Below are 27,888 nucleotides of genomic sequence, written 5' to 3'. Positions count from 1 at the left end.
ATTCTTTTAAAAGTGCTCTTTAAAAATGTCCGTTTCATGGTCTGAATATCAACATTTTCTGCTCGCTCGCAAAATTTGATTTGTCGAAGACCAATTCTTTTCATGTATTCCATAAAATTCTTGAAATTCACTTTCCAGGTCTAATTGTTAAAACGTATCAGCTAACGCTGCACGCTCGCAATTTGTTTAGTGAGTTTAATTAGTATATGTTAATATTAAATCTATAACAAACTACTTAAATTCCCATTTCATCATTACAGTTTTTCAAAAAAAATTCGGCATCCGATTTGCGCTTGAATTTATTGATAAAGAAATATACTCATGCATCCTATTCATAATTCTAAGATGCCCAGTTTTCGGGCAATAATATCATTTCGCGCTCTCAATAGGCCTAATATTAGATTAATGAATAAGATAATATTTTCATGAATTACTAATAATTAAATTGTTTTTTTTTAAGAATAGAATATCGACATTTTTTATCTCGCGCTTATGATTACAAGATGTCCTTAGAATGTCCCGGTCCTAGATCTCCTCAAAACTCAAAATAATAAAAAAAAAATAGTATCAGCTCTTTATTAAGTGCGATCCGTATCCATCTTACGATTTTCCAACAGTGCTTGAAATGGTGCTTACCCTTTTCAGATCGGAATATCAAGTATTTTCTAGGTCTTTATCTGAAACACACGCACTCGTGATTATTCAGATACGCAGCTTATTCTTTACGTAAATTATTATCCAGTTTCAGATCAGAAGATCAAAAATTTTATGCTCGCACTTCATGCCTGCATTATTAATGTAAGAAAATCCACAATTACTCATCCTCTTCATGATTTACTAAACCTTTATATATTATAGAGTGCCCCGTTTTTAGGTCTAAATCTCGATTTTTTCCTCTCGGGCTTCGCGCTCGCATCAATTGTTATATACCTTTCCTGTTCATGATTATAAAAAGTGCTTAGAATGACCATTCTTTCGGTGGGAATGTCAAAAAATGTTAGCTCGAGCTTCGTGCTCGCATTTTGATTGTTGAAATATGTATCGTATCCATGGCTAACTACAAACAATCCTCAACAGGTCGCTTTTCGATTGTTGATACATCTATATTCTGAACTGAATATAGATGTATCAACAATTTCTGCTCGCGCTTCGCGCTCGCAGTAATAATTAAGTTGCATACACGTTTTCGGATAACAAACATTGCCCAGATTGTTTAGCTCGCGCTTCGCGCTTGCATTATTTGAATAAGGCTTATGAGATTATTATATATTTGTTGTTTTATCAGAATAAAGCTAAAATGTGACTTAGGAATACCTCTTCAAAAGAAAAAAAAATCCGAGCGGCCGATCGGGGAAAATATGGGTGAATCCCCCCCCCCCCCCATAGGAAAAAGCTGGATTCCCCCCTGATGCATCTATCTTACTCTTTCGCCGCACCCGCCCCTCTGCCTCCTTCCTCTACCTCCCTTAATCTATTCCCCACTCTTTCTCATCCCCTGCCTCCCCCTTATCTCTGTATCGCTCTGTCCCTCCCTCTCACACACATCCACCCCTTTCATTGTCTTCATCTACCCAATCTTGTTCCCTCTACCTATCCACAACTCCATTCAATCTAAATTATTGTAAGAAAATTATTGAGAAGGTTCAGTTTTTCAAGGACCACTCATGATCATCCCTCTATCTTAAGTCAGTCTCATGTTTTCCCTATTTGTGATTTTCTTTGATTGTTGGTAGATGTGATTTAAATTGCAATGTCATACCACGATCTTTAGGGATGGTGGGAGAGAATCTCTCTCCTTGTTTTGTAGAAAAGACAAATTCCTATTTAATCCATAAGCCCCCTACCCATGATCATCCAACTTCATTCCAAACCACATGCTACATATCTTTTTTTTACTTATTTGAAATATGACGCAAATTAAAGTTTTCCAGAGCAACGAACACAAAAACAAGGTTAGACATTGATTTTATACTTCAATTGTTTATGTGCCATTTTAATAATATTATATAATCTGCTGTACAATTTTGAAAACATACAATTTACACTATTTCATAATATGATCACGCAGGTAACGTGCACAAGAATTATTATATCTTTCGACATTACAGTAACAATGTATGTATATTTAAAGTCTATAAAGCATTTTTGAAAAACTTATGCACAAAGTCACCAAACATGATGCAGTCATCACAAATTACATATCACTACAATTTTTCAAATACATTCCACTTTATAAAAGTTCATCTCCTGTATTATTTATTGTCCCTCTTTAAATAAAATATTGTTCATGTCATTTTCTTTTACCTTTTTGGATACATATTGCACCCTGTTTGATCATGTAATTCTTAGTAGTACTTAAATAGAAGCAGCAGGGCAAAACATGGTAATACTTCCTAAAGAAAATAGTGAATAAGTTAAAATGACCATAATCATTATCAAATACTTCTATTGCACACACTTGACGTCTTAGAGAGTTTTCTAAACCATGACAATTGGTAAGTGGAGGGTAAAAAAAACCCAACAACAGTGCGTAGAGTGGATGAAGTCATACTAACACAATCTTTCTCCATTTTGAAATCCTCTAATTGTCCTATAAAAAGTAACAAAAATTGTGTAAGTCATTAGTAATAACACCCATTGCGTTTTTTTACAGACATTTGTTTTCTTGGACAATTATTTGGAAAACGTCGTCATTAATTAACCAAGTGGGTATAGAGAATGCAGTATACTATATGGGTCATGGTGTACAGTGTCCCAGAAAAAAAAGGAAACTGATTTTAGCCATTATTTCCAGGAGAGGCAAATGATCTAAGATATTTATTTAACAAGTTCAGTGAATACTGTGTGGATGTGTGTATCTATCTACTTGTCTTTCGATGGAATGTTGGGTGAGATAATTGTTAAATAGTTTAAGGAAACAGCGTCAAATAATTGTTAAATAGTTGAGGAAACAGCGTCAAATAATTGTTAAATAGTCAAGGAAACAGTGTCAAAGTGATTGTTTGGAGGAGAACACAGGCTCAGATTTCACAAATTAACAAGAAAGTATAAAATAGTTTGAATAAAAAGAGGAAATTTAAAATTTGAGATGAGTAGAATTTGAATTTGAAGACTTAGTGGCGTCAAGCTTAAAAACATGCAGTAAAGAGATAGACAATATGATCTCTAGATGACACATTGGAAGAAGAATGTGATGAAAGAAAGATTGATGGACAGATAGTAGGTGATACATTAAAAGACAAAAATGAAGACAGAAAGCTAGAAAACTGGCAAAAGTAAAGACAATAAGATAAATGGATAGACAGATAGATAGAAAGACATTTAGATAGATTGATGGATAAAAATACTACTTCACAAGTTTACAACTGGCCCCATTCACACAAGGTGCTTTTATCCAGATGTACAAGGGTTCAAAATTGAAAAGGGTGTCCAAAATATAGTCAGAGATGCTTTGATCAACAGCGCAAACAATGACAGTGATATTGTGATATTGTACTAACAAAATAACATATTGATGATTTTCTAACCACATACTCAACTTTACATTAGTAAAAAAAATCCCTGACCATCAGTGGTCAGCACTCCAGAACTAGAATTACATCAAAAGCATAATTTTAGTCCTCTTAATTGATCACATGCTATATCAGCAAGGGAGAGGGTGATTTTCTTTGGTCTTCATAATATATATCTTACTATTATGCAGCAACAGAAAGCCACACACATGAAAAACAATACCGCAACAGCCAGAATACAGAAATATTAACATAGAGGGTGTGAAAAACTCCTACAACACAACATCCATTAGCTCTTTAATAGCCAATAGAAAAGCAAGAAAAGCACAAAAATTGTTTTCAAGGCCAAATACAACCATAACCCCATGATTATCCAACTTCCAAAATGGTAAATTTACTTGGCATTCATAAAAAAAAAATGAATTGAAATTCTAAAGGCATTTCCATACAAATATTGGTGACAAGAAGTGCAACATATAATATTTTTCATTATTCCAGAATGGAAAACAACAGTATTTATACACTATCAACCAGGGGGGTGTTTAAAAAAAAATTGTGTCGGACTAAAAATCGTACTTAGATTGTCTGTGGTTCAAAACACATCAATGATATTATTTAGATCAATCAGAGGGGACACACACTACCACACATCTACCAATCAGATTGTATGTTGAATATCATGTGTGCATTGGTATCTATGCATGACTCTAAGGGTCTTTCCACACGTGAATCTTGAATCATCATTGTAATTGTCTTTAGAATCATCGGACCTTTCATACAGAAAATTTGTACCATGATTCGAGTAAAACTTATCTGGAATTCACCTTCTGGAGTAGAATTTGAATTCATGATTGTGATTAGCGTTTGTGATTCTAGTTTGGTTTCACACATGCTAAAAATTTGTCATTAGCCTTATTTTTCACTGGATTCATCATTCAAATTACGATTTTTTTTTACCGTGTGAGAGGGCGGTAAGACACACTTAACTCTTTGTGAAACATTCCCCAGTTGCTCATTGATATCTATTCATAGCGCAGCTTGGAAAGAAATTGCCCTTATCAAAATGATGAGTCTTTGCAGTCATTGGGGACAAAGTAGTGATACGTTGAGAAAACCCTCCTATCATCGGACGAGACACACAAGTTGTCCAGACGGTTGTCTGTAACTATGTCACTATAAACACTATCTCTTCATTCTCTCGATGGTCCTTATGATTGACATGGCCACAATAAACGCTGCCCTCTATAGTCCGCACAGAGCAAAGAGCAGTCAGTTTTCTATCTCTTAATACAAAGTTCCTTTCAACTGTCTTTCATACATGATTGTTCTTAGGAGTAGTGCCTCATTTTCCCCCATCAAAAATATTGAGCATCTTGTCAGAGTTGATGACGCTGAATTGTCTGACGTCAGATAGTCTGGTGACGAGACGAGGGAAAACGGAACGGTCGTTGGGATGGTTGTGCATGACCTGGGACTGCAGGGCCTGTATGACCTGAAGCTGCAGCGGTTCTATCTGATGAGGGTACTTCAGCCCAGGACGATCTGTAAATGGCCAAAGAAAAATATGGGAGAATTTGTTAGCTGAATTGATTACCAAATCCACTCAAAGATATTAGTTAATGTAGCTTTGAAATGAAACATACAAGTATATAAATATTGCAAAATAGTCCAATATAACTTTTCAGACAAGCCAAGCTACAGGCTTTTGCCTGATTCAGTCCCTGGTAATTAACTTCTCATATCATGGTTTTCATGCTTTAATATTTTCAGGCTACTTTTTAGGCAAAATGAGTAAAAATAATGATAAAAGTTTTTGTATAGTGCAGATTACATAATGATTATAACATCTCTAGGTGCTTCAAAAGGACTTGTATATTATTACTCTGGCTTTAGCCTGGCAGCTGTAAATATTTACAGCGAACACTTATTTCAAGGAATAAATTCCTGCCCGGTAGCCAGTAATGTCACCTGGGTTGAGTGCAGCGCAATGTGGGTGAATTTCTTGCTGAAGGAAAACACGCCATAGCTGGGATTCGAACCCACGTCCCTCAGATTGAAAGACGAGAATCATAACCACTAGACCACAATACTGCCTTTATTACTGAATATTTGATGAATAAGTGAATGGAATAATCGAGGTATAAAAAATATCCCATCTAACGTTAAATAATAAATAGAATCTAAACAAATTTCAAGAAAAAGAAATAAGCTGTGACCACCCTTACATCTACATGTACAAAAATAACCTTTGATTCATTCTTAGTCACTTTTCAACACTGAAATAAAATCTTCTTCGAAACATGACAGTATAAACTAGACTCTCTGCGATTGCATTAATTTTCTGTTATTTTCATTTCTTGCGAAGATATACCATTGAATGTCTCTCCCTCCGAATACTTCAATGTTTATAAGGCATTGAATCTGAACTAGAACAGAATCTAGGTTAACCATTCTACCGTAAGGTGAATAATCGATAATGTGGTCTGTGTAAGAGACGACACAGACCACACACTCACACGCATACACCCATACCCAAATAAACAGAGCGCCCACAGCATGGCTAGGTCACAGGACGTTTTCTCCCTAATAGCTAAAGTAGGTCCTGTCATGACACACTTCTCAGCGGAAGTTCATGGGCATACCAGGGAGGGCAAATAGATATACAGTAATGAAAAGGACCATATACCAGTCTCCCCCTACTTTCTCATTGCTATTGAGCAATAGGATTTTTACTGTATGAGAATGAAATTAAAATGATTGTGAATTCCTTCACAAGGATATATATATATATATATATGTGAGTGTGCTAATGGTTATTTAGACATTGAAGTCTTATTAACTGTAAATGCAAATGACGAGAGACAATTATACCATTTTGGTACTTCATCAATAAAAAATAGTTGGAATTTGTGTGTTGCTGGCCCATATCATCCTCAAATTGGGGAGGCAGAAGTTAAACTTCCATCTCTCGGTGTAAATAATGCAAACAATTGTCCATTTTTATGGAAATATCATGCGTCACTGCACCATTAGGCCTACATCCCCATCCTCGGGGCATAAATAAAATACAATTGAACTTAAATGAACAGAAAAAATGCATATCTTGGCAACCATTCACCAAACAATGCACGGAACCCTGGTTTGCAAGTCACCTTTAGAAGCAAGCGCTGCGGCAAGGAAGGGACGACTTTACCTTTAGCCTTCCTTAAATAATGCAGAAATCAGAACAGCAAGACGTGGTATTTGGCCTGACTGACACACATTTGCCTTGGGTTCATGATCTATGGTGGCCTTAGAATAGACTATGAAAGGAAGCAGAAGTGATTGAATCATCGACGAAGCCCACAGTACCGGGTTGTTCCCTTTTTCTCTGTTTTGTTTTCATGACCCACTTCTAGCTCTAGTTCAAGTGCACCATGGTGCGTCAGTTAGTCAATGCACATCCCTAAACTATGCTTGAATTTAATAATCCTTATTGATTTGATATCATGGCACTACAGCATCCAATCGTTTTGTTATGTACTATACAGGTTGATATGAATCATCGCTTGTTTGCTCAATTTTCAGACACAAAGGTTCAATTTAAATCAATTATTTTGGTATGAACACGTCTTTTTACTATAATTTTCAAAGAATATTGGAGTCAAATTTAAAATTGAGAGGGAAATATAGTGTAGTAGTGCAGTAGATAGACAGAAATAAAAGATTATTTTATAGAAAAGGGAAAAAATAAAAGATCATGATAAAAGGAGATACATGTAGGAATATAATAAATAATTGGTAAATAAACATATAATTAATTAAATATGGACAACAATGTTTTGAAGAGAACAGGAGAGGTGAATAATTATGAGAGAGAGATTAATAGACAAAGATGACATATAAAGGAAAAGGAAAAAGCTAGTTAAAACAGGGAGGTGTCAAGAAACAGGATAGATATGACATAAATTGGAAATATCCTGGAAACAAAATAGAGAAAGAGAAAATAAGACATATCCAGAGAATTGGAAGACAAAGAGAGAAATAAGGAATAAAAAAATATTCAGAAATAAAGAGGAGAGGAAAGTTAGAAAAAGAGAAGGATTAGGATTAGAAGACATGGAAGGGTAAACTTGGAAAGAAGAGGCATCAATAGAAAGAGATGAGAGGAAAGAGAGAATAAGTAAAAGGAATAGATATGGATCAGATGAAGGAAAGAGGCAGAAAATAAAGGCTGAAAAAAGAGGAAAATTTGTGGAAAAGGAGAGAAATTAGAGGATATGAATAAGAGGAATGGAAATGAAAAGTTTCGAGGTGAACTTGCAAAGCTCTTTGTAAGGTCACTGCGAGCGACCTACTTTCAAGAAGGGGTTTAACCTTACCGATCTGTCATCGGATTCTAGCAACCAATCTTTTTTCCTTGCCTATCATGTATCTAGCAAGGTGGGGTGTTGCACTTTAACCAGGAAATGATAGCATGCCAGTGGGGTATGGTATAATGCCGACAGAGTGATCAGTTGAATTGGGTCTTCACACTTCTTTCACCAATGGATCAATAGAGCATGGATTGCCTGATATAGCAATATTAAGTAAACACCCCATTGCTTTGTGTTTTCCAAAGTCCTTAAGATTACAAATTCACTCTGATAATACATTACGAATGACAAATGTAATGACACTGTAGGCCTAATTGTTGGAGGTTTGCCCAGCTATGCAACATAAGGAAATGCATTTTTTTTCTTCATTTACCAAAATATTATGTACATATATCCAGATTCATACAGAAGCAAAGAAATATATGTACACTCTTTCATTCAATTCCTTTAGAGGGAATTCTTGCAACATCATATCTTAATAATTTCTTTGAGCAATATACCTGGTAATATTCTTGCACCTGAAATTTGAAATTTTATGAATATCAATTAGAATATAATATGTATGGTGTTACACCAATAGAAGTCTGCAATTTGCACTGAAATGCACTGGACCAATACGTGTAACCTAAACTGAATTCCTATTTTTTTTAAGTTAGTCTTCCGAGTGAAATCATTTATACTAATACCTTGGTCACATTTGCTCTACTGCTGTCGTACGGCAAGTTGACAACAGCCATTTTGAACATTTTTCGCACCAGCTACATCGAAGGTCGTTTGAAAAAAAATGAATAAAATGGCTGTTTTCGACTTGCCGTACGGTCGCCATAGAGCAAATGTGAGGGAGGTATTACTCTTAACTCTGGAAAGAGATTAAAGTTCTGTTTAAAAAGACAAGCAAAAGCATTTACCTGCACTGAGGAGGATAATTGCAGTGAAGAGTCCGACCTCGCTTGTCACGATCCCCAATGCCTTGAATTTCTCCGCAAAGTCAACCACATCCAGCATGATTTCCTTGATCGATATCAGGCCGCACTCCTCCAGCATCTGGCAAGCCGACTGGCAGCTCTCGATGAGTTTGGCGCCCTCTTCTTTGGTGTTTAGATAGTGAGCCAGCCGCACAAGGAGGATTTCCAGCGAGCCCTGTTTGAGTAGCGTGATCTGGTCCGACTTGTCTAACGTTAGGAAACCCGGAACCAGTTTGGCAAAGCTGATGATGCGGGTGATGGACGCTGTGAAGTTGTTGGTGATGAGGTTGTTGATGATCTTTGAACGGGTCGCCATTATGCTGTCTCCATTATTGTTATTGTTATCTGAAACCTGATTGGGACATGGGAGAAATAGGTCAACAATATTAGTATAACTAACATAATTTTCATTTATTTCTATTTTTTATAAATAATTCCTTCATCTTTGAGGCTGCAGAGCCCTCTAAAGTTTACCATATAACATAATAATCATCAATAATATTTCATCTCATGCAGTTATTAAAGATAATCTGCTATGCTGTTTTAGTTCTGCCACAGACAATGATAACGCTTGAGGGGTGGGTTAAGAGTGACTAATAGGTTATATATCTAAGGTAAAGTTAAATTGCTTTTGCCCTCACTAATCAGCAAGACATGAATGCTGAATTACTCCTTGGATCGGGGCCTTTTGAGCCAGGAATTCTCTACCCCCAATCAAACTGAACCCAGCTGAATCAAAGAATAATAAAATATCTTCTTGAAATCCCAGAACACATGTATGTGTGCTATGTCAGGCAGACCATCTCACCTGCGATAAGAGGTTGTAACTCCTACACTGTAGGATGCCCCAATCCCATAAGGTCTTCTTCTGTGCCTCATGGATGCTGAGTATTAGCTGCTCAGTCTTCATCTGTGAGTCCTCCAGGGCACTGGTGTCCCCGTCCCCTGCAGGAGAGCGGGGTGGGGAGGGCATCAACAAACCCTGGGGCTTGCACTTCTTGGGGCATCTACCAAGTCGGACAGCTACAAAATGACAAGAAAAGAGCAAAATAATGTAAAGATTTTTATCTATAAACACTGAACTATCTGGTGTTGATTGTGAGTGCAAGAGAGGGTGGCATGACAATTTTTAGGGTACTACTGTATATAACTTGGAATTGATTATATTGAAGACATCAATGGCAACTTCCAAAGAAAACCTGAATTTGATTGACCATTTCATCATACTGCTACAATTGGCCCTCATTAATGCTGCAGAGTTCTGGAGCTGACAAAGAGTTTGTGTGAATGCCATATATGTGGCAGCACATGTCCTTTAAGCACAGTCTAACCAATGAGTTGATACTTTGTTTTGATTTTAATAATTTAATAATGATTTAATCTTGAGGTCACAATTAACTTTTAGCAGAACAATGCTCTTACATATAACAGGATATTGCAATTTCATATAAAATACTAATACTAGATATTTTTCCCCTCAAGATAGCGGAGTGAATTTGCACTAATGAAAATAACAAAATGACTTGAGGAGTAAAGTTTTGTGTGAATTTCTTACCATCTTTGGACATCCCGACTGCAAGGCACTTTTTGAGACGACAGTACTGACATCTGTTCCTATTAATTCTCATGATCAGGCACTCGTCTCCCTTACTACACACCCGATATTTCACATTGTGTTGGATGCTTCTTCGAAAGAAACCCTATCAGTTCAAAGAAACCAGCAAGGATAAATGTGAATTACCCATCAGTCACGTTTAAGATCATATCGTTTAAGATCAGCATGAGACAGATAAACATCTATCTCAAAAAGATAGGCCTATATGATTGTGAATTGAAATTGGCAGGAATGTTGCTACATGAAAAAGTTGATACAAAATCAATTTACCCATCATGATTAATAGGTACCGTATTAACAAAATTATTGGATATTTTTCTTTGTAATCTTACATCGTGCTAGTGGTAAGTGTAGGGAAAGGGGTGGGGGCAAATATAAATCAATGTCCCTATCATATCCCTGCCCAAGAGAAATGACTACATTGTATCTCATACTCCATCCTTGAATATTTTTATGTTTGTCAGCCTTGTCAGACTTCAATTTGATCAATCAATAAAAAAACAATCTTTGTGCATTTCTCCTAAAATCCATGAAATACTGTAGAATCCAACTTGCCTTGCAGCCTTCGCAGGCATGCACACCATAGTGGAACCCGGAGGCTTTGTCTCCACACACCCGGCATAAGACTGCATACCCACTGCTTGATATCGACGTCATCATCATTCAACCTGTAACAATCAATGAGAGAATTCAATTCAATCCATTACAAAGTTGTAAAATATTGATACAAAACAATATTCATGATGTCTAATTATAATCCACTTTCTCATTTTACTTTAGAGTGAAAACAGAAAAAGTAGATAGAATAACTCAAAGGAATATGAAATCAAATATTAGGGGAAAGTAGGAATAACAAAAGGGATTCTTTCCTCCAAAATCTAGAGTGGATGCAAAATAATTATAAAATGAGGTAAAATGACAAGAACAAGTTCAAAGTTTTTGATAGAAAAAAGACAAATTAATGTTCAAGAAGCCACATGACAACAGGATTTATCTTATGACTGACGTCTTCACAGACAAATAGTTGTATTCCCTCGATCAAGTCACATGCTTGGACATGCGGCAATTGATTTAAGGAATCATTACAGCATATATCAGTCAATGTCATATATACATGTATTTCATAACTGTCCAAGAGAGCACACATTAAGAACTTTAAAAACTAAACCGAGCAGTAACAGAGAAAGAGTGGTACTATCAAGTTACAAGTAGATGCTTGGTTCTGATCAAGATATCTAAGCATGCTTGAATTGGCCATTAAGTCAGTGGAATAAACTGGTTTTGAAAGAACAAGAATGAAAGAGGCAATAATGGCAAAGTAGGCCATCATACTATAAGAAACAGGGACATGTTACCATTAAAGACTCATTCAATAAACATTTTATAAGACAATTGTTATCAATCAAAATTTTCATGTTTTAATGTTTCATATTTTTCAATATGTGTACTTCATGACAAGATACAATTTCACCATGGCTCCAGCCTAACCTACATTATCCATCACTGGCTGTATTTGTTTTCCAAGTTAGAAACTTGTTTCTAGGACACCGTTCTCTCTACCTTCCTAAAACTAGTTTACTGAAAACTAGTAGTTTAGTGGTAACTAGTTCAACGTGTAAAGAGAACGGTCAAAGTGATCTTGGAAGTGATCTTCCGAACCGGTTCATAAAACCACCTTGCGATGTAGTTTTATAAAGATCACTTTGCCTCATTAAACTGGTTATAGTGTGAGGACACAACTGTTCTTCAGGAAGCGATCTTTGCACATTTTGAGCATGTTATTCCACACAATGTGTGAAGAATGCCTACTCTATGGTTTCAAATTTTGTGCAAAATGTGTCACCCCACTGTGAGCGTTCCCGTAGCAACAAGATCGCTTTACGTGAAGTGATTTTGAAAACGAATCTTGGGTTATGAAATGGGAATGCTAGCAAAGCAATCTTCCAAACTGGTATCCTGAACCAGTTTCCAGTAATCTAGTTTTAGAAAGTATAATGAGAACGGTGTCTATTAAACTACTATCAAAATGCACATCTAAATATCTGTACAAAAGGGTTTACCGAAGAGCTGTCTTCATCATCTAATCACAAAGTTGGAAAACGGGACTTGTTACTGCACAGCTGCAGTGCACTTTTTGGAGGCTTCATGTACAGCCCTCGCCCTTTTTTTTTTGCTCATGGCTTTGGTGTGGATTGTATATTTTCTCAATAACAAGAAGCAGTTAAAAATGAATGATTGAAGTAAAAAAATATGTTTCAAAATGCCTTTGAGTTCATCTCTCATGCAGAAATGTGTTTCTAGCTCAAACAGAGATCGAATTGTGCAAATTTGTGCAATTAATAAGGCTTTTTGAACCCCATAATCGAACACCTTTGTGTTATTAACTGCGAAAAGTTCCTTAATATAATATAAAACCTTTATTTGACCCACAAAGAGATGATAAATGCAGACTTCAAGGGGTACCCTCTGTCGTTTTCACAATCTGACTCAGACCCTCTCCCAATTCATCCTTTAAAGAGAAATTCCAGTAGTTGCAGTAAACACTGATTTCATGAGAAAGTCTGTAAAACAAGGCTTAATTGTCAGTATATCATCGAGGATCTAGGTCTGGTACAGTTACATGTACATTAACTGAACTTTGTGAAATCTTGAAATCTACGCTGAAAAATGTTCACACCGAAGATCCCCAACACAGATAAGCGCACGTGGGACAATGTATAATTATTGCTGAGAGCGTCGGGCCCGACGCCCTACCCGATTCCTGTGCTTATTTGGTGATTTCTCAGCAATTACACAATTTCTTCCAGAATTCTTTGGCACATGCATTTTATTTATACAAACAGACACTTTGGTGGTCATTTCATTGGATTCTGTACGAACTCATTTTGATATCGTTACCAAAACTAGCATTTACCTTTAAAGGGATGGTCCAGGCTGAAAGTATTTATAGCTCAATTAATAGGGTAGAATTCACTGAGCAAAATGCCAAAAATATCATCAAAATCGGATAACAAATAACAAAGTTATTGAATTTTAAAGTTTAGCAATATTTTGTGAAAACATTCGTCATGAATATTCATTAGGTGGGCTGATGATGTCACATCCCCACTTGTTCTTTAGTATTTTATTATATGAAATTAGGTTTATTCAAATTTTTTCCTCCAAGAACTAGACAAATTGGATTCACAACTGATTTAGTGCATTAGATATTTATTTCTGCAACTTATTTCATTATAAGGGAGACATTATTCACACAAGTATGAAATAATGAATAAAATTATGATTTTATATAATAACATAAGAAAACGGAAAGTCGAGATGTGACATCATCAGCCCACCTAATGAATATTCATGACGACTGTTTTCACAAAATATTGCTAAAATTCAAACTTCAATAACTTTATTATTTGTTATACGATTTTAATGAAATTTTTGGTATTTTGCTCAGTGAATTTTCAGCCCAGACCATCCCTTTAAGACACAAGATAAGGGTCTGTATTTGGAGACTGTGTTAAAGTGGGTCAGGTTATTAGGACCAATGAGAAGTTTGAACTTGACCTTCAAGATATCCTTTCCAGTTCGAAGGGTGACCCATTTCCTTTGGCATACAAGATTCTACAACCTAGTCTTTGGTTCCCAGACTCTACCATAATAAGAGTGCATATCTTGATTACATCATGGACCTATATTAATAGATCAATGATTAGATCAACCATGGATATAAAATGAATTGAGATAAGAATGTAATGCTGCCATCTGTAGATCAAAGCAGGGCAATTCTTTTTCCTTCTCCACTGTTCAATGAATGTACTCTCCCCATTCATCTGTAAGCCCCCTCCACGCACTCACAATTTACATTAACAAGGTAATCATTTGGAAAAGGTATGGTCTTTTACGCTCTACATGATTTTACAGAGTAAGCAATAATAGCATCAGATCATATTAAAAAAAATAATCAGTTTTTATTCAATTAAAGATGTTTATTAGTGTGTGTGTATCGGGGGGGGGGGGGGCACTCAGTATATAATGCATAGTGGGTATGTGCCGCGGAGGGGACCCCCATTTTTACACTCAAATTTCCGTTCCAAGGCATATCATTTTTGTCTTATTGACAAAAAGAACAAAGAAAGCCACTCCAAAGCATAGCATTTGGTTCCAGCCGTATTGATCTGCTACAATGAGCCGCAATTTTGGTGAAAAGCGGCCGCAGAGCGCTGTCCGACCATCGCATCTGCGCTAGTGCACCCGGTGCCCGTGCCGCTGGGCTAGCTGCATGCATGTATGCCCGTTCCATAAGGATGAATTTGCAAACACACGCAGGTGAACATTTCAAGGACCCCGTTTTCACAAACAGTTGTTGTTCCAAAGCCTGTTCCGAGGACCCTCCTTTTTACAATAAGCCCGCTCCGAGGCCCCCGTTTTTTGTCTCCCTCATGGCACATACCCGCTACTTTTTTGGTCGAGTGCCCCCCCCCCCCCCGGGTGTGTATCACATCAAATAAGGGGCTCTTTTAAAGAATAAAATAAATAATTTTAATGTATATTTCAATGATCTTAATGTCTATGGTAATGTGAAATCAACAAAGCCAATGCTGCATTTGTTCACATGTAGCCATACTTTTATTTAATATCATTCAAGTGTAATTGACTTTGACTGATCATTACAATGGAGGAAGGAAGTTGGCCCCTAATCGCATGACAAATACGAACAGCATGTTGGGGAACTAGCTAGAATGTGGCATTATTCCCTATCCGTTTCTTTTTTTTGGCTTAATAATGTGTTTTCCTGAACATAGATTGTGAATATAGACCTATTGCAATCATGTTTCCTTGTTTATTCCCTCCAGCCTTGTATCACACTGTTGACTGTATGTTTCCATGATGATAGAGAGTAGGATCAATAATGAACTCTGCACTTTCACTGACCTCGCCATAGTCTTGGTAACGAGCATGTATTTGCACATGGAAGATACCTTCAAAAACCTACTTAACAGTACATGATCGAGAGCATGCATGCCTACATGGACTGTGGTGTGAGTCACAGTCAACCCATAAATGTCAATTTATTTTCTCTTTTCAGGGTTGCATTCTGGTTTGCAAGGATGCTGAAAATAAATTCTCGTGCTCCCGTTATATGTATTTTCGTCCCTTCTTCTCGGTTGACCCAATTATGAGTGTCTGCATACTCATATGCACATGATTAGGGCATGTTTTACCCCTTGGGTCTCCCTGTTGTGTGTCTGTGTCAATCTTGGGGTGTGTTCATTGTCGTTTTCCAAATTTAAACAGCAAAATAAATCATGATTACAAAACATGGATATAGACAAAGACAAATGTGCTATATTCCCAGTCGTAAAAATAAACATCTTTCAAATCACGATTCGGAGGAAAATTTAAACATCAAAAAAGATGCGTTCATAAACGCAATCAGTTTCAATTTTACAACCTTGAGAATCGCGAATGTGACATTGAACACAATTGAGTTGTGAAACGTCTTTAAATTTGCTCTTGCTGTGGAAGCCTATACAAGCAGGTGCCAGAACTGACCTTTCTTGCGATGGTTCAAACTGCGCACTAGAGCTGCACTAACGGAAGCAGGAAATTTAAAGATGATCAACAATTAAACTACTTAATATTTTTGACACTGAATAGTGCACCGCTGATCGTGTTTATGTTCGGTGTTTTCTAATTGAGTTTTTTTAGTTTAAATTTGAAAAACGACATTGAACACACCCTTGCATTCATGGGCCAATGCATGCAAAGTATATTTTGATCTACCCTCATTGCATCAAGATTTTTTTAAATGATGCAAAATTTTCTGAGAAGACTTTAAGCCCCCCCCCCCCCTCCAAAAGGGAGAGAGAAAAATATCAAGCTTAGAAACACTTGATTTTTATTCTTATCCTAATTTTCTTAATTTTAATCTTAATTATCTGAATTTTCAGGGGCTTTTTTTTGCAATTTGAGGGATAAATCAACGTTCGGACCAGTGAGATTTTTTTTCCACCACTACCCCCTTTGTTATTCTCATGCTTTTGTTCCTGTAAGCTCACTATTTCACTTTATTTCCCTCTTAATGACACACCAGATTAAGAGATGATAATGATCAACTGAAGCTGAATCCTTTAATAAAGATGGCCGCAGGTGACAAGAAAGAGCACTCGATCTGTTTCATCAAATGGCTTGACCTCCCCCTCCCTCTTCATCACCACCATAGTTAATTCAATCAATGAAGATTAATTCATCACATCCACAATACTCTTCCTTCATACAAGAGTTGAACACTCGTCGCAGAAGGGTTATCTAACATGTACCTTGAGGTTAAAACAATATCCAAACAGGATTATGTAATGTGCATGTATTTAGAATGACCGAGATGAACTAGAGTTCGGTGGTTATCGGGTGTCACGGGCTTCACCTGCCCAAACTCGATGAGCAAGAAACAAAGAGACAATGAATATGGAAGAATTGACGTATTCGATCAGACCACAAAACGATATTAAGTCACGATGATGTTACTTAAATAAATGTGCACACACATGATTCACAAATTAACAGTATCCTATTAATTGGGATCTGGCACATTGGGTGCTTGCTTTGAAATAATTGACATTTCTGAATAAATGTTACTTGTATTAATATACCGGTATCAGGGGCCGCGGAACCTCAGCCCCTCCACTTTTTTCCAAAACTGTGTACAAAAACGCAAAAATTACCATACGATTGTGATTTTTAGCATGGTCAGCCCCCCCACTTTGAAAACCGTTCCGCGGCCCCTGGGTATTATAATTCAAAATCACATCTTTTCTCACAAGCTGACTTTTGTTCTAAAGATGCTATTTAGGTACTTGTGCAGTTGGGTTCTTCATTTCTTTAAAAGGGAAAGTTCATCCTGAAAAAAATGTTGTAAAAACACCAGAAAAAATAAATAATAATGGTGAAGGTTAGAAGCAAAATAAATTAAATATTCAAAAAGTTATTAGAATACTAAGTTTTTGAATTGTGACATCATACATTGTATAAAAGCAGTTGGTCCATATGTTACGTACACATTTGTGTAATATAAAATGCCTAAATTTCCATTAATGGTTCAAGATAATTTGCTTTTTTTAGGAGCAGGAGTGAAATAATTTGCCTGTCCATATAGGCCTACTGAAGTTATACTAAATTTGGGGAAAATTTCATTTCATAACTTATTTTTACTACACATACTGATACACTGTATATGGGGAAACTGCTTGCATATGACATCACAAATCAAAAAATAAAATTCTTAAAACTTTTGATGCATCTTTGATACATTTCCCTCAAACTTTCACCAATCCTATTTTATGCTATTTTCACAATAAACTTTTTGTCAAAGTGAACATTCCCTTTGAATAAATTTGTCTTCACTTGAATAGTCAGTCCATTTGAATTTCAATTTAAAGGAAAATACACCTGGAACTGTTCTAACAACTTACTTTCTCTTGAAGAATGATACAATAAATGCAATTATTAATATTTTAGATAATTAGGCCATTATACCTGACGTTAATGAAAGAGCGTAAAGAGACAATGTCAGTACAACTCCTTCTATTGATTTATTACAATAAATGCAATAATTGATATTTTGGATAATTAGGCCATTGTACCAGAGGTTAATGAAAGAGCATAAAGAGACAATGTCAGTACAACTCCTTCTATTGATTTATTACAATAAATGCAATAATTAATATTTTGGATAATTAGGCCATTGTACCAGAGGTTAATGAAAGAGCATAAAGAGACAATGTCAGTACAACTCCTTCTATTGATGTGTACAGCAGAAGTCAAGTCTTTTTCTTTGGGAGCCCTGATAAAAACCTATCATTGATACACACTGTTCAATAAATCACTCAAATAAATATTGCCTATTCAGGTTTAGGTAAATACATCAAAGTGATTATTGAATTCATATTTTCGTCTTACTATTCATTTAAATCATTGAACACTGACATGTTTTACGTGTTATTGTATTTCCACATACCATCAAAACTGAAATACAAAGTTCCTTTTGAAAGGGGAAAGAAATAACTGTTGGTAAACGCATGCAGCGGTTTAAAAAAAATCTCTTTATTTGGTACACAACAGCCCACTGAACTTTTCATGTTTCATAATCTCAGAAATTTGATTGATTTATAATTCAAAAAGAAAGCAAAAAATAGATGTGCAAATATACTCACTTAAGTGACAAAGTCCAAAGGAAACACCCAAAATAGTTTGAATTCATTGATTGGGATCAGGACTGTTTGGGCAAACAAAATCGACTATCAAAATGCGTACTTTTTTTCATTCCAGCGCTCATTTATAATCATATCTTCCTGGAATTAATCAGCTCGTGCAGTGATTCAAGACTTATGGGATGAGAGAGATAGTGAAACAAAGCCAAGGACTTGAAGGTCTGCAGTGTAGACTACTGCATATTTGCCTAACTTTGCGAGTTCCTTTTTTCGTCAGAGTTTCAGGGCCAAGTACGTGTGACCTCTGCCATAGAATAATGTCAAGTATACTTGAACCGACCTTCTTTCAAAGAAAGCAGAAGGAAGGAAGGAATGAAACAGAAAGAAAATAGCGGATGAAGACAGAGAGGGGGCTCCAGAGAGAAATAGGGCCAAATGGAATGGGAAATACATAATCTTAAAAACATATATTGAAAGAGGAAATTTAGTGAAAAAGAATAAGATTAAGACAAATGTTTTGGTTTTTATGAAAATGATATAAATGAAAAAAATTCTTTTCAATTACTATTTACACTTATTTAAGCATACAGAGTACCGACAAATATCTGGTTCATATTAAAAATAAATGTGGGTATGGGTGTATCTATTTGGCAAACATACTTGTACCACTACCAGGAAGAAGCAAAATAAAAAGATGAAAAAAAGTAGGGAGAGAAAGAACAGAAAAAAGGAAGAGAAGAGGAAAGACAAGGAGTAAAGAAATAAAGGACATCAACATGCCTCCAAGCTCGGCCTCTATTTATGGAAGTATGACTGTATTGACCCGACCCACCTTCGACCAAAATAGAAATAGCCATCAAGACAACCAAACAAAGTCAAGATTACATGTCAATCAGTAGAGTAATAAGTGGACCCAGAGATTGCAGTTCAGCAAGGAGTGATGACAAATCTCTTGAAAATGATTTCAACCGAATTCAATGACAAAGATATGTAGGGCCTATAGTACCTGATTCACCAGTGCTAGCTAGTCTTTGATCTAAACTCAATCCAATCACACACAAAATTTTATTTTCAGCATTTCTGGTAGTGATACAACTCTTCATTTTTTTGACAGTATTATGAAGGTATACAGTTATGAATGTACTGTACATGAGCCCGCAATGTCAACAAGAGGTACGCTAGATGACTATTTTATGTTTCACTGTCTTTATTTTGATTTGAATAATGTACTTAATTTTATGTTCACCATAATGAGCCATTACCCCTGAAGTTACAACCCAGCACTTATCAGGTACTTACTGCTGTCTTAAAATACCACAACGAAGCTGAAACAATAATTAACCCCATAAAAAGAAGGTAAACGAATGAAACCTTCGATTCCAGGTCTGCATGACCTTTGAAAAAGAGCTAATAGGAGACCTACATTGTACTGCGCTATTGCAGGTTACTTGACCTAGTTACAGAGAAATGGCAATGGCAAAGCCCATATAAATTAAATTGGGCTCACCCATTGCGCATGTGTGTTAAGGGCACTGAAGCCACGAAAGCGATATTTGGAGCAAGCGGGGATCGCTGCTACAGCATGCATCCGCGACAAAAACAGCTCCTCCAAAATTCAACTCTGTTGACCCATTTATCAGCCTGGCTCGCATTTTGAGATTGAACCCGACCCGATTCTTGGCAATTTAGCAAAGGGTGTACTATGGCACCATTCTCGTTGGCAAGTTCATGATCTGGGACGAAAAACCTGTTATCCTAGAGCAAGGTTTAGAGAACAGAGAACAAAGAACACAGAGAGAGAGCTAAAGTAAAGATAGAAAGACCACTGTCCTCACTAAAAGGTGGCTTATCTCCCTATTAAACTATAATAGAGATCATGGTGGAATTATAATCCATATAGACTGAATTAAGATACACCAAAATGACCATAAACACAAGATAGTGTTGTTAGATTCAAATACATGTAGGCAATAAAAATTTTACTTAACTTAAGTAGGCCATATCCATAACCATTAATATGCACTGTAATTATTTGCATTTAACTAATAAAAAGTAACAGAATAGGTTGCCCAATATCAACAGTAAACAGTGACTTTCAAAAACGGTTACCATAATACAGGCTTATATCTATTCTAATCCAGGGAACAGTTACTGTTTATATATTGGTAGTGTAGTTCATTTTTTCTCCTACCCCTAAACACACAAGGTTTTCCTGCTCTAGAAAATAAAACATGGAAGGTTGTAATACAGAGCTCTCAAGCAAGCAGTGCAAGGCTTCAACTTTTGACTCAAGTCCAAGTGCAGGACAGAAATGAACTGCCCTAGTTTCTCCATATGGCAAAACATGGCCCCTTCGATTCTTGATATTGTTTCCCGTTGCCATAAACAGGAACTACATATAATCTTTTCCAGACTTGCTCCATGCTTGCACAATGTATGTTGCATCTAATCTTATTCTTAATTAATCCAACTGCCTGGAGGTTTAGACATAGTGGGCTAGAGGCTTGAGATTATTGAATTAGATGAATATGTGATTATCATCTCTTAAAGGACAAGTCTACCTAAAACAAAAAATTAACTTGAATAAAAAGAGAAAAATCCAACACCCTAAAAATTTCATGACATTCAGATGTAAAATAAGAAACTTGTGACATTTTAAAGTTTCACTTAATTAGAAAAAAAAGATATATGCACATCTTATTCGATATGCAAATTAGAAGACTGATGACATCACCTACTCACAATTTTTTTATATCATTACAAGGAACACTTGTCTTATGAAACAAAGTTTTACCCCTCCCTTAATATGTGGAATTACCATTGTTTTAACATTTTTTGGTTCAACCAAGTTGGTCATTATTGTCAAACCTTTAAAAATTGAGGTAGTGTTTGATTAAAAAAATAGACATGAAGATCACTGTTTAGAGAAAAATAAGTGTTGATTTGCCTCCTTTATCATATTAATGGTTCCACATGACATGCTCCAGTGTCCATTGATCTGGGAGGAAATCTAAACATAAACAAACATTAAAACCTACTCCTAAATCCTTCCACAATTATAAACCAAATACCCTATCACAACCCTAACCTTCACCTTGGCTTGTATGGCCAGAGATATAATCGGAGGAGCAATTGTCACAGGAGCAAATGTCACGTCTACCCATCAAAATAATATAGTGCCACCCCTATTTATAACAAATTAACTACATTCACATTTGTAATTTTGCAGAATTTATTTTTACAATCCTGTAAAGAGGGTCTCATATAAGAGACTATGTGTATTGTAATGAAAACAGGCCAAGAATAACTGCACACACGAACTTCCCATGAACTTGGAACACCACAAGGTCTGGGTTTCACTAGTGGTAGGCAAGCTCTATTTACACTCTAAATGCATCGGGTTGGCGGCCATCCAAATAAAGACATGCAAACAATCATTTTATTTTCACCCAGAGTGAATCTAATTCAATAGGCGCTTCTGCGAAATATACGTCATTTTGGGGGTTTTGACAGTTATTTACTTATTACACATGACTACATTTTGTTTCAAAGGATATTTCTAAAGGAAGATCAAATAAATCAGATCTTCTCTGTACTGATCAATATGTAGGCCTAAATTCATAGAAAATGCCTACCCTCCCGCTAAAATTGGGAATAAGTCATACACCAAATCTAATAACTGTTTCGTATTTACATAAAAAAGCAAAATATATTTCAAAATCCTCCTTTCTAAGTTTACTTTATATAAATATTCTTTCAAGTCAATCACCCAGTTCAATTTTAAGTTGAATGACCAACATCAAAGAGATTGATAAATATTCTCCATTTCATCAGGGAGTTGGGCTGATTTCATGCGTGTAAACACATTATCTCACATAGCGACACACAAATTGTAGCAGTAAACTAAATTTTCTATGATGGTGGCTGTCTGAATTTCCAACTAATACATGTATGACAGTGCTTTTCAGGGAGAGCTGGCTGTCTGAAAGATGAAGTCATACCCAACACAATCATACACTACTACTAGGGTCTATTGTATGAGGAAATAAAAACTGATATTGAAAATTATCAAGTGGAAAGCTAGGTTTTAAAAAAGGAATGCAAGATCACATGTACTTTAACTTTACCTAGGATTCAGGGAAATTTTTTTTATAAGCCTAGGGCTACTTTGCATACTTCTAGATCTATCACTTTCTAGTTAACAGTTACTCCCGCTCAACTAATGCTTTAGGATGTTCTCTACAATAAAATATTTGCAATCAATTGCGATTCAACAGTAAATAAATTTGAACTTGTTTCAACAGGCACATGCACCAGCCATTGAGTGTAAATTTATGATTAGGCTCCTACTTTCTTTTCAGCTAGACCTTTAATAATTTATATTCATTTATTCAACCATCGAATGTATAAACAAAACAAGATTAACAGATTCACAAAGTAACAACCCCCCCCAAAAAAGCAAATACAACAGGGTCTAACTTGTCAGTAGACCTAACAATAACAGAGACATAGATTGCTCGGAGAAGCGATGCTTCTACTGAAATTAAAAGGGGTCACCATACCGTACATTACAGTAACAAATTGAAAGAATAAAAATCATACTATTGATAATTAAAACAAAGTGAAATATCACATGATTACATACAATGAAGTGACAAGCAAGATAATAAAACAAGAATTTTAAACGTCCATCATACTTGCCTATCTATAACCGATTTTTATGAAACTTGTTTTAAATTGTTTCTTCTTGGATTTTGGTTTCCTATAATTAAGACTTCCAAAATATCAAGTGAAAATCCGTCTGCGACTATTACTGCATGCATGCACTGACTGACCTCGACCTCAGCTCTGAATTCATACGGTATATTTGTCAGGTCTCTTCCAACTTCCACGTTAAAAGTAGAAGCAGTCAGCCATACAGGGCTGTATTCTGAAAGCTCAATTAGCGGTCAATTAGCGCTCAATTAGCATTTGGTATTCTGAAAAGTCACTTAAGTGCCCCTTTCTTATTTGGCAGGGTTGCGTTGCGCGCAATTGCAATTCTACGCGTTATGACCGCGCGAAGACTTAATTGAGTAGTTACGAGACTTTTGGTATTCTGAAAAGTCTCATAGCGCTCAATTAGCGGACTTTCCAGTGGGGAAAGATAATGGTGATAAGAGGTCCATTAAGTCTCACCATATTTTGCTAAATGTTGCTTTCATTTCGTATAAATATCATCAAATCGGTTTGATACTAGGAGGAAGGAAGAGAATAAAGGAGAGAGCTAAAAAGGGAATATAACAAAGGGGGAAAAGGTGGTGTATAGAAACAAGTAAAATAAGGAATAGGGCCTAGGGACTATATTTGGTAATAAATAAATTAGAAAAGGGGGAAAAGGGAGACAGAAATATTTGTGTACTTATAGGGAAAACATGACTATACTTTTTCTATATTTTCTTTTATTATTAGCATCATAAACTGTTTTATTTTGCACACTTTTTTTGACAATAATGAAATTGCCAAATCACGGCAGATGCAGCAATGTGCAGGAGTGAATTAAACCTTGTTTCTGACAATGAAAAAATAAGCATAGACCCCTTTAGTATTTAAACGAATATAGAATAAAATACAAAAGAAAAAAATGATGAAGTGATACCATCGTTTTCTCCACCTATAAAAACCTATGTCATAACGTTTGTACATCTAATTTCAATAAAATGTCGGCTTTTTTAAAATTATGCTTGTTTGATTTTCAAAATATGTTTATTCAAATTTTGTTGGAGAAGATTTCTCATATAAATGAAAAGTATGTAGTTTTTAGAATAAGTAGGAATTAGGTTAAAGAAGACCCCCCCCTATCATGGCCCCGAGACAGAGGCAAATAAAATATTGTAAAAAAAAGAAAACGAAAGAAGCTACAAATGGATTCAATGGATAGGGGGTTGTGAAAATCAGAACGCGTTCGAAAAAAAAGAGAAAAGCACAAAGGTATAATAAATGAGAGACAAAGGGAAAATACAACAGATAATTTCAACAGCATAACGAACCTCTAATCTCCGATGCAAATATGCTTAAGCATTATTTTTCAGCAAAAATTCTTTGTATCAAGATCGTGGTGCAGTGCACCTGCAGCAGCGGGCGCTGCGCTGCAAGGCAGCAAAGTGAAGAGCGGGGTGAAGAGACACTGCGCGCTAGGAGAAAAATTTACGTTGTAAGAGCGCATTTGATTGGTTAATTCGGCTCAGTAGGGGAGTGGCCTAAAGGGACTTAATTGAGCGCTAATAGAGTTTTCAGAATACGAATTTGGAGGTACATTAGCGCTCCATTAAATGGGTAACTTAAAAGGATATTTAAGTGGAAACTTACGAGACTTTTCAGAATACCCCCCCAGGTGATATCTCCTTGGCCATACATGTAGGTGTTCATGTTACGTAACGTGCAATGTGTTTGCACTGCTGTGACCGAGAATTAAGAAATCAAACTAGTCTACATTGATCAGGCAAATTCGCTCATCAACATAAAACAAAAAAAAATTGCTTCGCTACAAACAATGCCAGGGGTCAATAATGGCTACAGTCAAATTACAATCATAGCTTAATAGTCTAATAATATCATTTTTTTTAATACACTACTCAAAATCTCTTGGATTTAGGGAATCCGCAAGCTTAATTGCCGAGTAAAGCCTACGAGAGACTAGACTGTATTTTATTGTTGACCTTCTAAAATCGTCCTCACGTGGACGAGCCACGCGACATGTGCTCTAGTTAAGACGGAGGTCGTTATACAGTGCAGTGAAGATTGGACATTTCGCAGGCGATGCGATGCACACCGCCCCGGCAGCGGCGCGCCCCGGCACATCGCCATTCCTTCACCAAAGCAAAGATCAATCAGTGGGTGGATCCCAAAGGCCCGAGAAATACCCCTCAAAATCCAATGTAATAAGTTAAAAAGTGATCATGTCATGATCGGAAGATTTATGAACAATTGTAATTTAAAAAAAGAAAATAGAGTAACAGGTGGTATTACCAATATAATTCATGAAGCTCAGCCTCAGCGAATCCCACCTCACTTGTTAAAAAATAAAAACAAATCATGACATGTAAGTAATCAAGTTTTAAGTTCAATTTCGTATGCCACAAAAAATGACATCAAATAAATAACAATGAATTATAATATAATTAGGCCTATATCTAGAGATCTCTAATATTAGTATACCGTATAAATAATCTTACGGGCTTTACTTTTCAGTAGACCCCTCTTCTTTTTTTATATTTCATTGAGTAAGTTTCAACCCTGCAAGTGTTATGCAGTATAGGCCTATCTTTTCATTGTGAATGATTTATAATGAAATCCAGAATGAAATGTAGGCTACTTTGAGGATTTGTGGAATATGAGTAGACGTCTAGATTCGGGCAGTATCCTGGAAGTAATATTAAGCCCCACTTCTTGAGTAAAAAATAATCAACAATTCTTGACCCTTACATACAGTTACGTTGCTCTGCTTTATAAAAGTTTAATTAACGAACCTGTAAATGTTAAGGCCAAACAAACAAAGTTTGGCCCACCTACAAGTATGGTAGTGGATCGTATTACCGAACACTTTTCATGAATTTGATCATATCAAACACATTATTCCAATAAAATTAACCAAACTTTCACCATAAATACACAAATACCTACCATATACAAGTAACAGATCAAAATCAAATTAAGAATCCACGCTGAAAGTTTTAACCATGGACCTATTCTCTGTAATGTAGGTCCATGGATTAACCAAAGGTCTCACTAGATCTACATGTACTTCGAGTTTATGATGGCTAAAATTATTGTTATTTGCCGATAAAACTTTATGTATTGTGTTAATTGCAAAATCAAACTAGATGATCTCCAAGCAAGATATTTGAGGTGAGTTTGTCAGGCAATAGATCTCGACAGAATAGAGGAGATTTCTGCAGCGGAGCTTCCTGACCCTGCATACTTTGATCTACTTCTGCCTTGAAACTTTACCAGGGGTCGAAGTGGGAGCCGGGAGGTAGAAAACCATAGGCCTAATTTTAGTTTAAGTCTAGGCATTATATACCGATTGTGTATACTTTCTTGACAAGAAGTCTAGATTCAAAGAAATGCAATTCAATTGCAATGCTATGAAAACTCACCACTCACCACTTTTAAACTTCAAAAACGCCAGTCACAACAGAATTAAACAAGGATCACCGACTGTTGGTAGTGTTTGCCTTTAAAGTCCTGGCAGTTATTATATGTAGCAGACGACACTTGGCAGTTCCATCCAAGTACGATGATTCAGTCTTCATCAATGTATACAAAATAGCAGACGACGTAAATCAGTCACCATTCCATCGAAAATCTTCCGAAACTGAAATGTTGATAAACTAGACCCTGCCCCTGTTTGACTTTCCCTGCTGAAATAAAGATTTTAATGTTCGACAGGTGCGTTGCATGCACTGGATGCGAGGCTTTTTGATATCGATGGATATCCGACGAGTTGAACTGGTGACCGAGTTTTGCTCCCGAGCAAGCGACTAGTCGTGGACCGGAGACACGTCTGATTACTTCGAGAGCGAGAAAGATTCTCAAGACTTTCTTGTAGATTTATCGCTCTTATACACAGACAATTGCATCCTACTGCAAGATAGTACAATGCGAGATGTTTCTTGCCCGATATCTGGCAAAGAGGGCAGTTATCTATCTCGAAAGTACATCGAGAAGGAAAATGCGCAATATTTATTATTTTCTAGCTATGCCGCATCCATATCCCTACTTTCAGATATCGTCTGCACCCCAACGTGAGTTCACTCTAAAATTAGGTCGCTTAGGTAATACATAACTGCATTTCGAACTCTGCAGACTTTAATTCCACACACAGAACGAAACCCATCAACACATTTGTCAGATACACGTGCCTCGGAAGAATACATTCTTCAGCGGGGGTTATTTTGTCATCGCTTTTGAACGCTACACACGCGTTCATTGTATACATTTTTTGCGGGGAAACATACAGACATTATAAAGTTAATGAAAACACATTTCATTAGGTTTTCTTACCTGTAAAATATTGAAAATGATATTTTTTGTGCCAAGATTTTTAAATACAAGAATTATTTGTAAAGCTCCAAAGGAATGATCCCGGGGAATAATCGAATATGACAGCAGAACTCACGTTTTTCGATACCGTGAGCACGGAGCTGATTGTTTGTTGATTATTATGAGTTATGTAATAATAGGTCGGTCAGCGTCCGG

The 27,888-nt window shown here is 36.2% G+C and overlaps 1 protein-coding gene across 3 annotated transcripts; it reads right to left on the bottom strand.

Moving 5' to 3' along the window:
* Positions 1 to 1,975: 1,975 nt before the first annotated feature.
* On the bottom strand, positions 1,976 to 27,443 carry LOC121425948 (nuclear receptor subfamily 1 group D member 2-like). 3 transcript variants are annotated; one of them, XM_041622091.1, is made up of 6 exons: positions 26,787 to 27,443; positions 11,003 to 11,115; positions 10,388 to 10,532; positions 9,641 to 9,855; positions 8,776 to 9,184; positions 1,976 to 5,054 (listed from the first exon to the last, which is right to left on the bottom strand). In XM_041622091.1, exons 2-6 carry the CDS (start codon positions 11,108 to 11,110, stop codon positions 4,855 to 4,857), a joined length of 1,077 nt encoding a protein of 358 aa, XP_041478025.1. In that variant the 5' UTR covers positions 11,111 to 11,115; positions 26,787 to 27,443; the 3' UTR covers positions 1,976 to 4,854. The 3 variants fall into 3 exon arrangements, with proteins under 3 accessions (XP_041478025.1, XP_041478012.1, XP_041478018.1); XM_041622078.1 differs by having other exon boundaries at positions 26,794 to 27,443; XM_041622084.1 differs by lacking the exon at positions 26,787 to 27,443 and adding an exon at positions 23,350 to 23,473.
* Positions 27,444 to 27,888: the final 445 nt, after the last annotated feature.

The sequence above is a fragment of the Lytechinus variegatus genome, chromosome 1 (assembly GCF_018143015.1).
Source record: "Lytechinus variegatus isolate NC3 chromosome 1, Lvar_3.0, whole genome shotgun sequence".
NCBI classification, from domain to species: Eukaryota; Metazoa; Echinodermata; class Echinoidea; order Temnopleuroida; family Toxopneustidae; genus Lytechinus; species Lytechinus variegatus.
This window is presented reverse-complemented; position numbering and strand designations above follow the sequence as displayed.

What these genes read in the sequence shown, in the direction of transcription:
- LOC121425948 (XM_041622091.1), bottom strand. Translation starts at nt 11,110, where the DNA reads ATGATGATGACGTCGATATCAAGCAGTGGGTATGCAGTCTTATGCCGG. An exon ending in AGTCGGGATGTCCAAAGATG is followed by an intron (nt 9,856 to 10,387) that starts GTAAGAAATTCA and finishes GTCATTTTGTAG; the next exon opens with CTGTCCGACTTGGTAGATGC. An exon ending in AATTATCCTCCTCAGTGCAG is followed by an intron (nt 5,055 to 8,775) that starts GTAAATGCTTTT and finishes GGCCATTTACAG; the next exon opens with ATCGTCCTGGGCTGAAGTAC.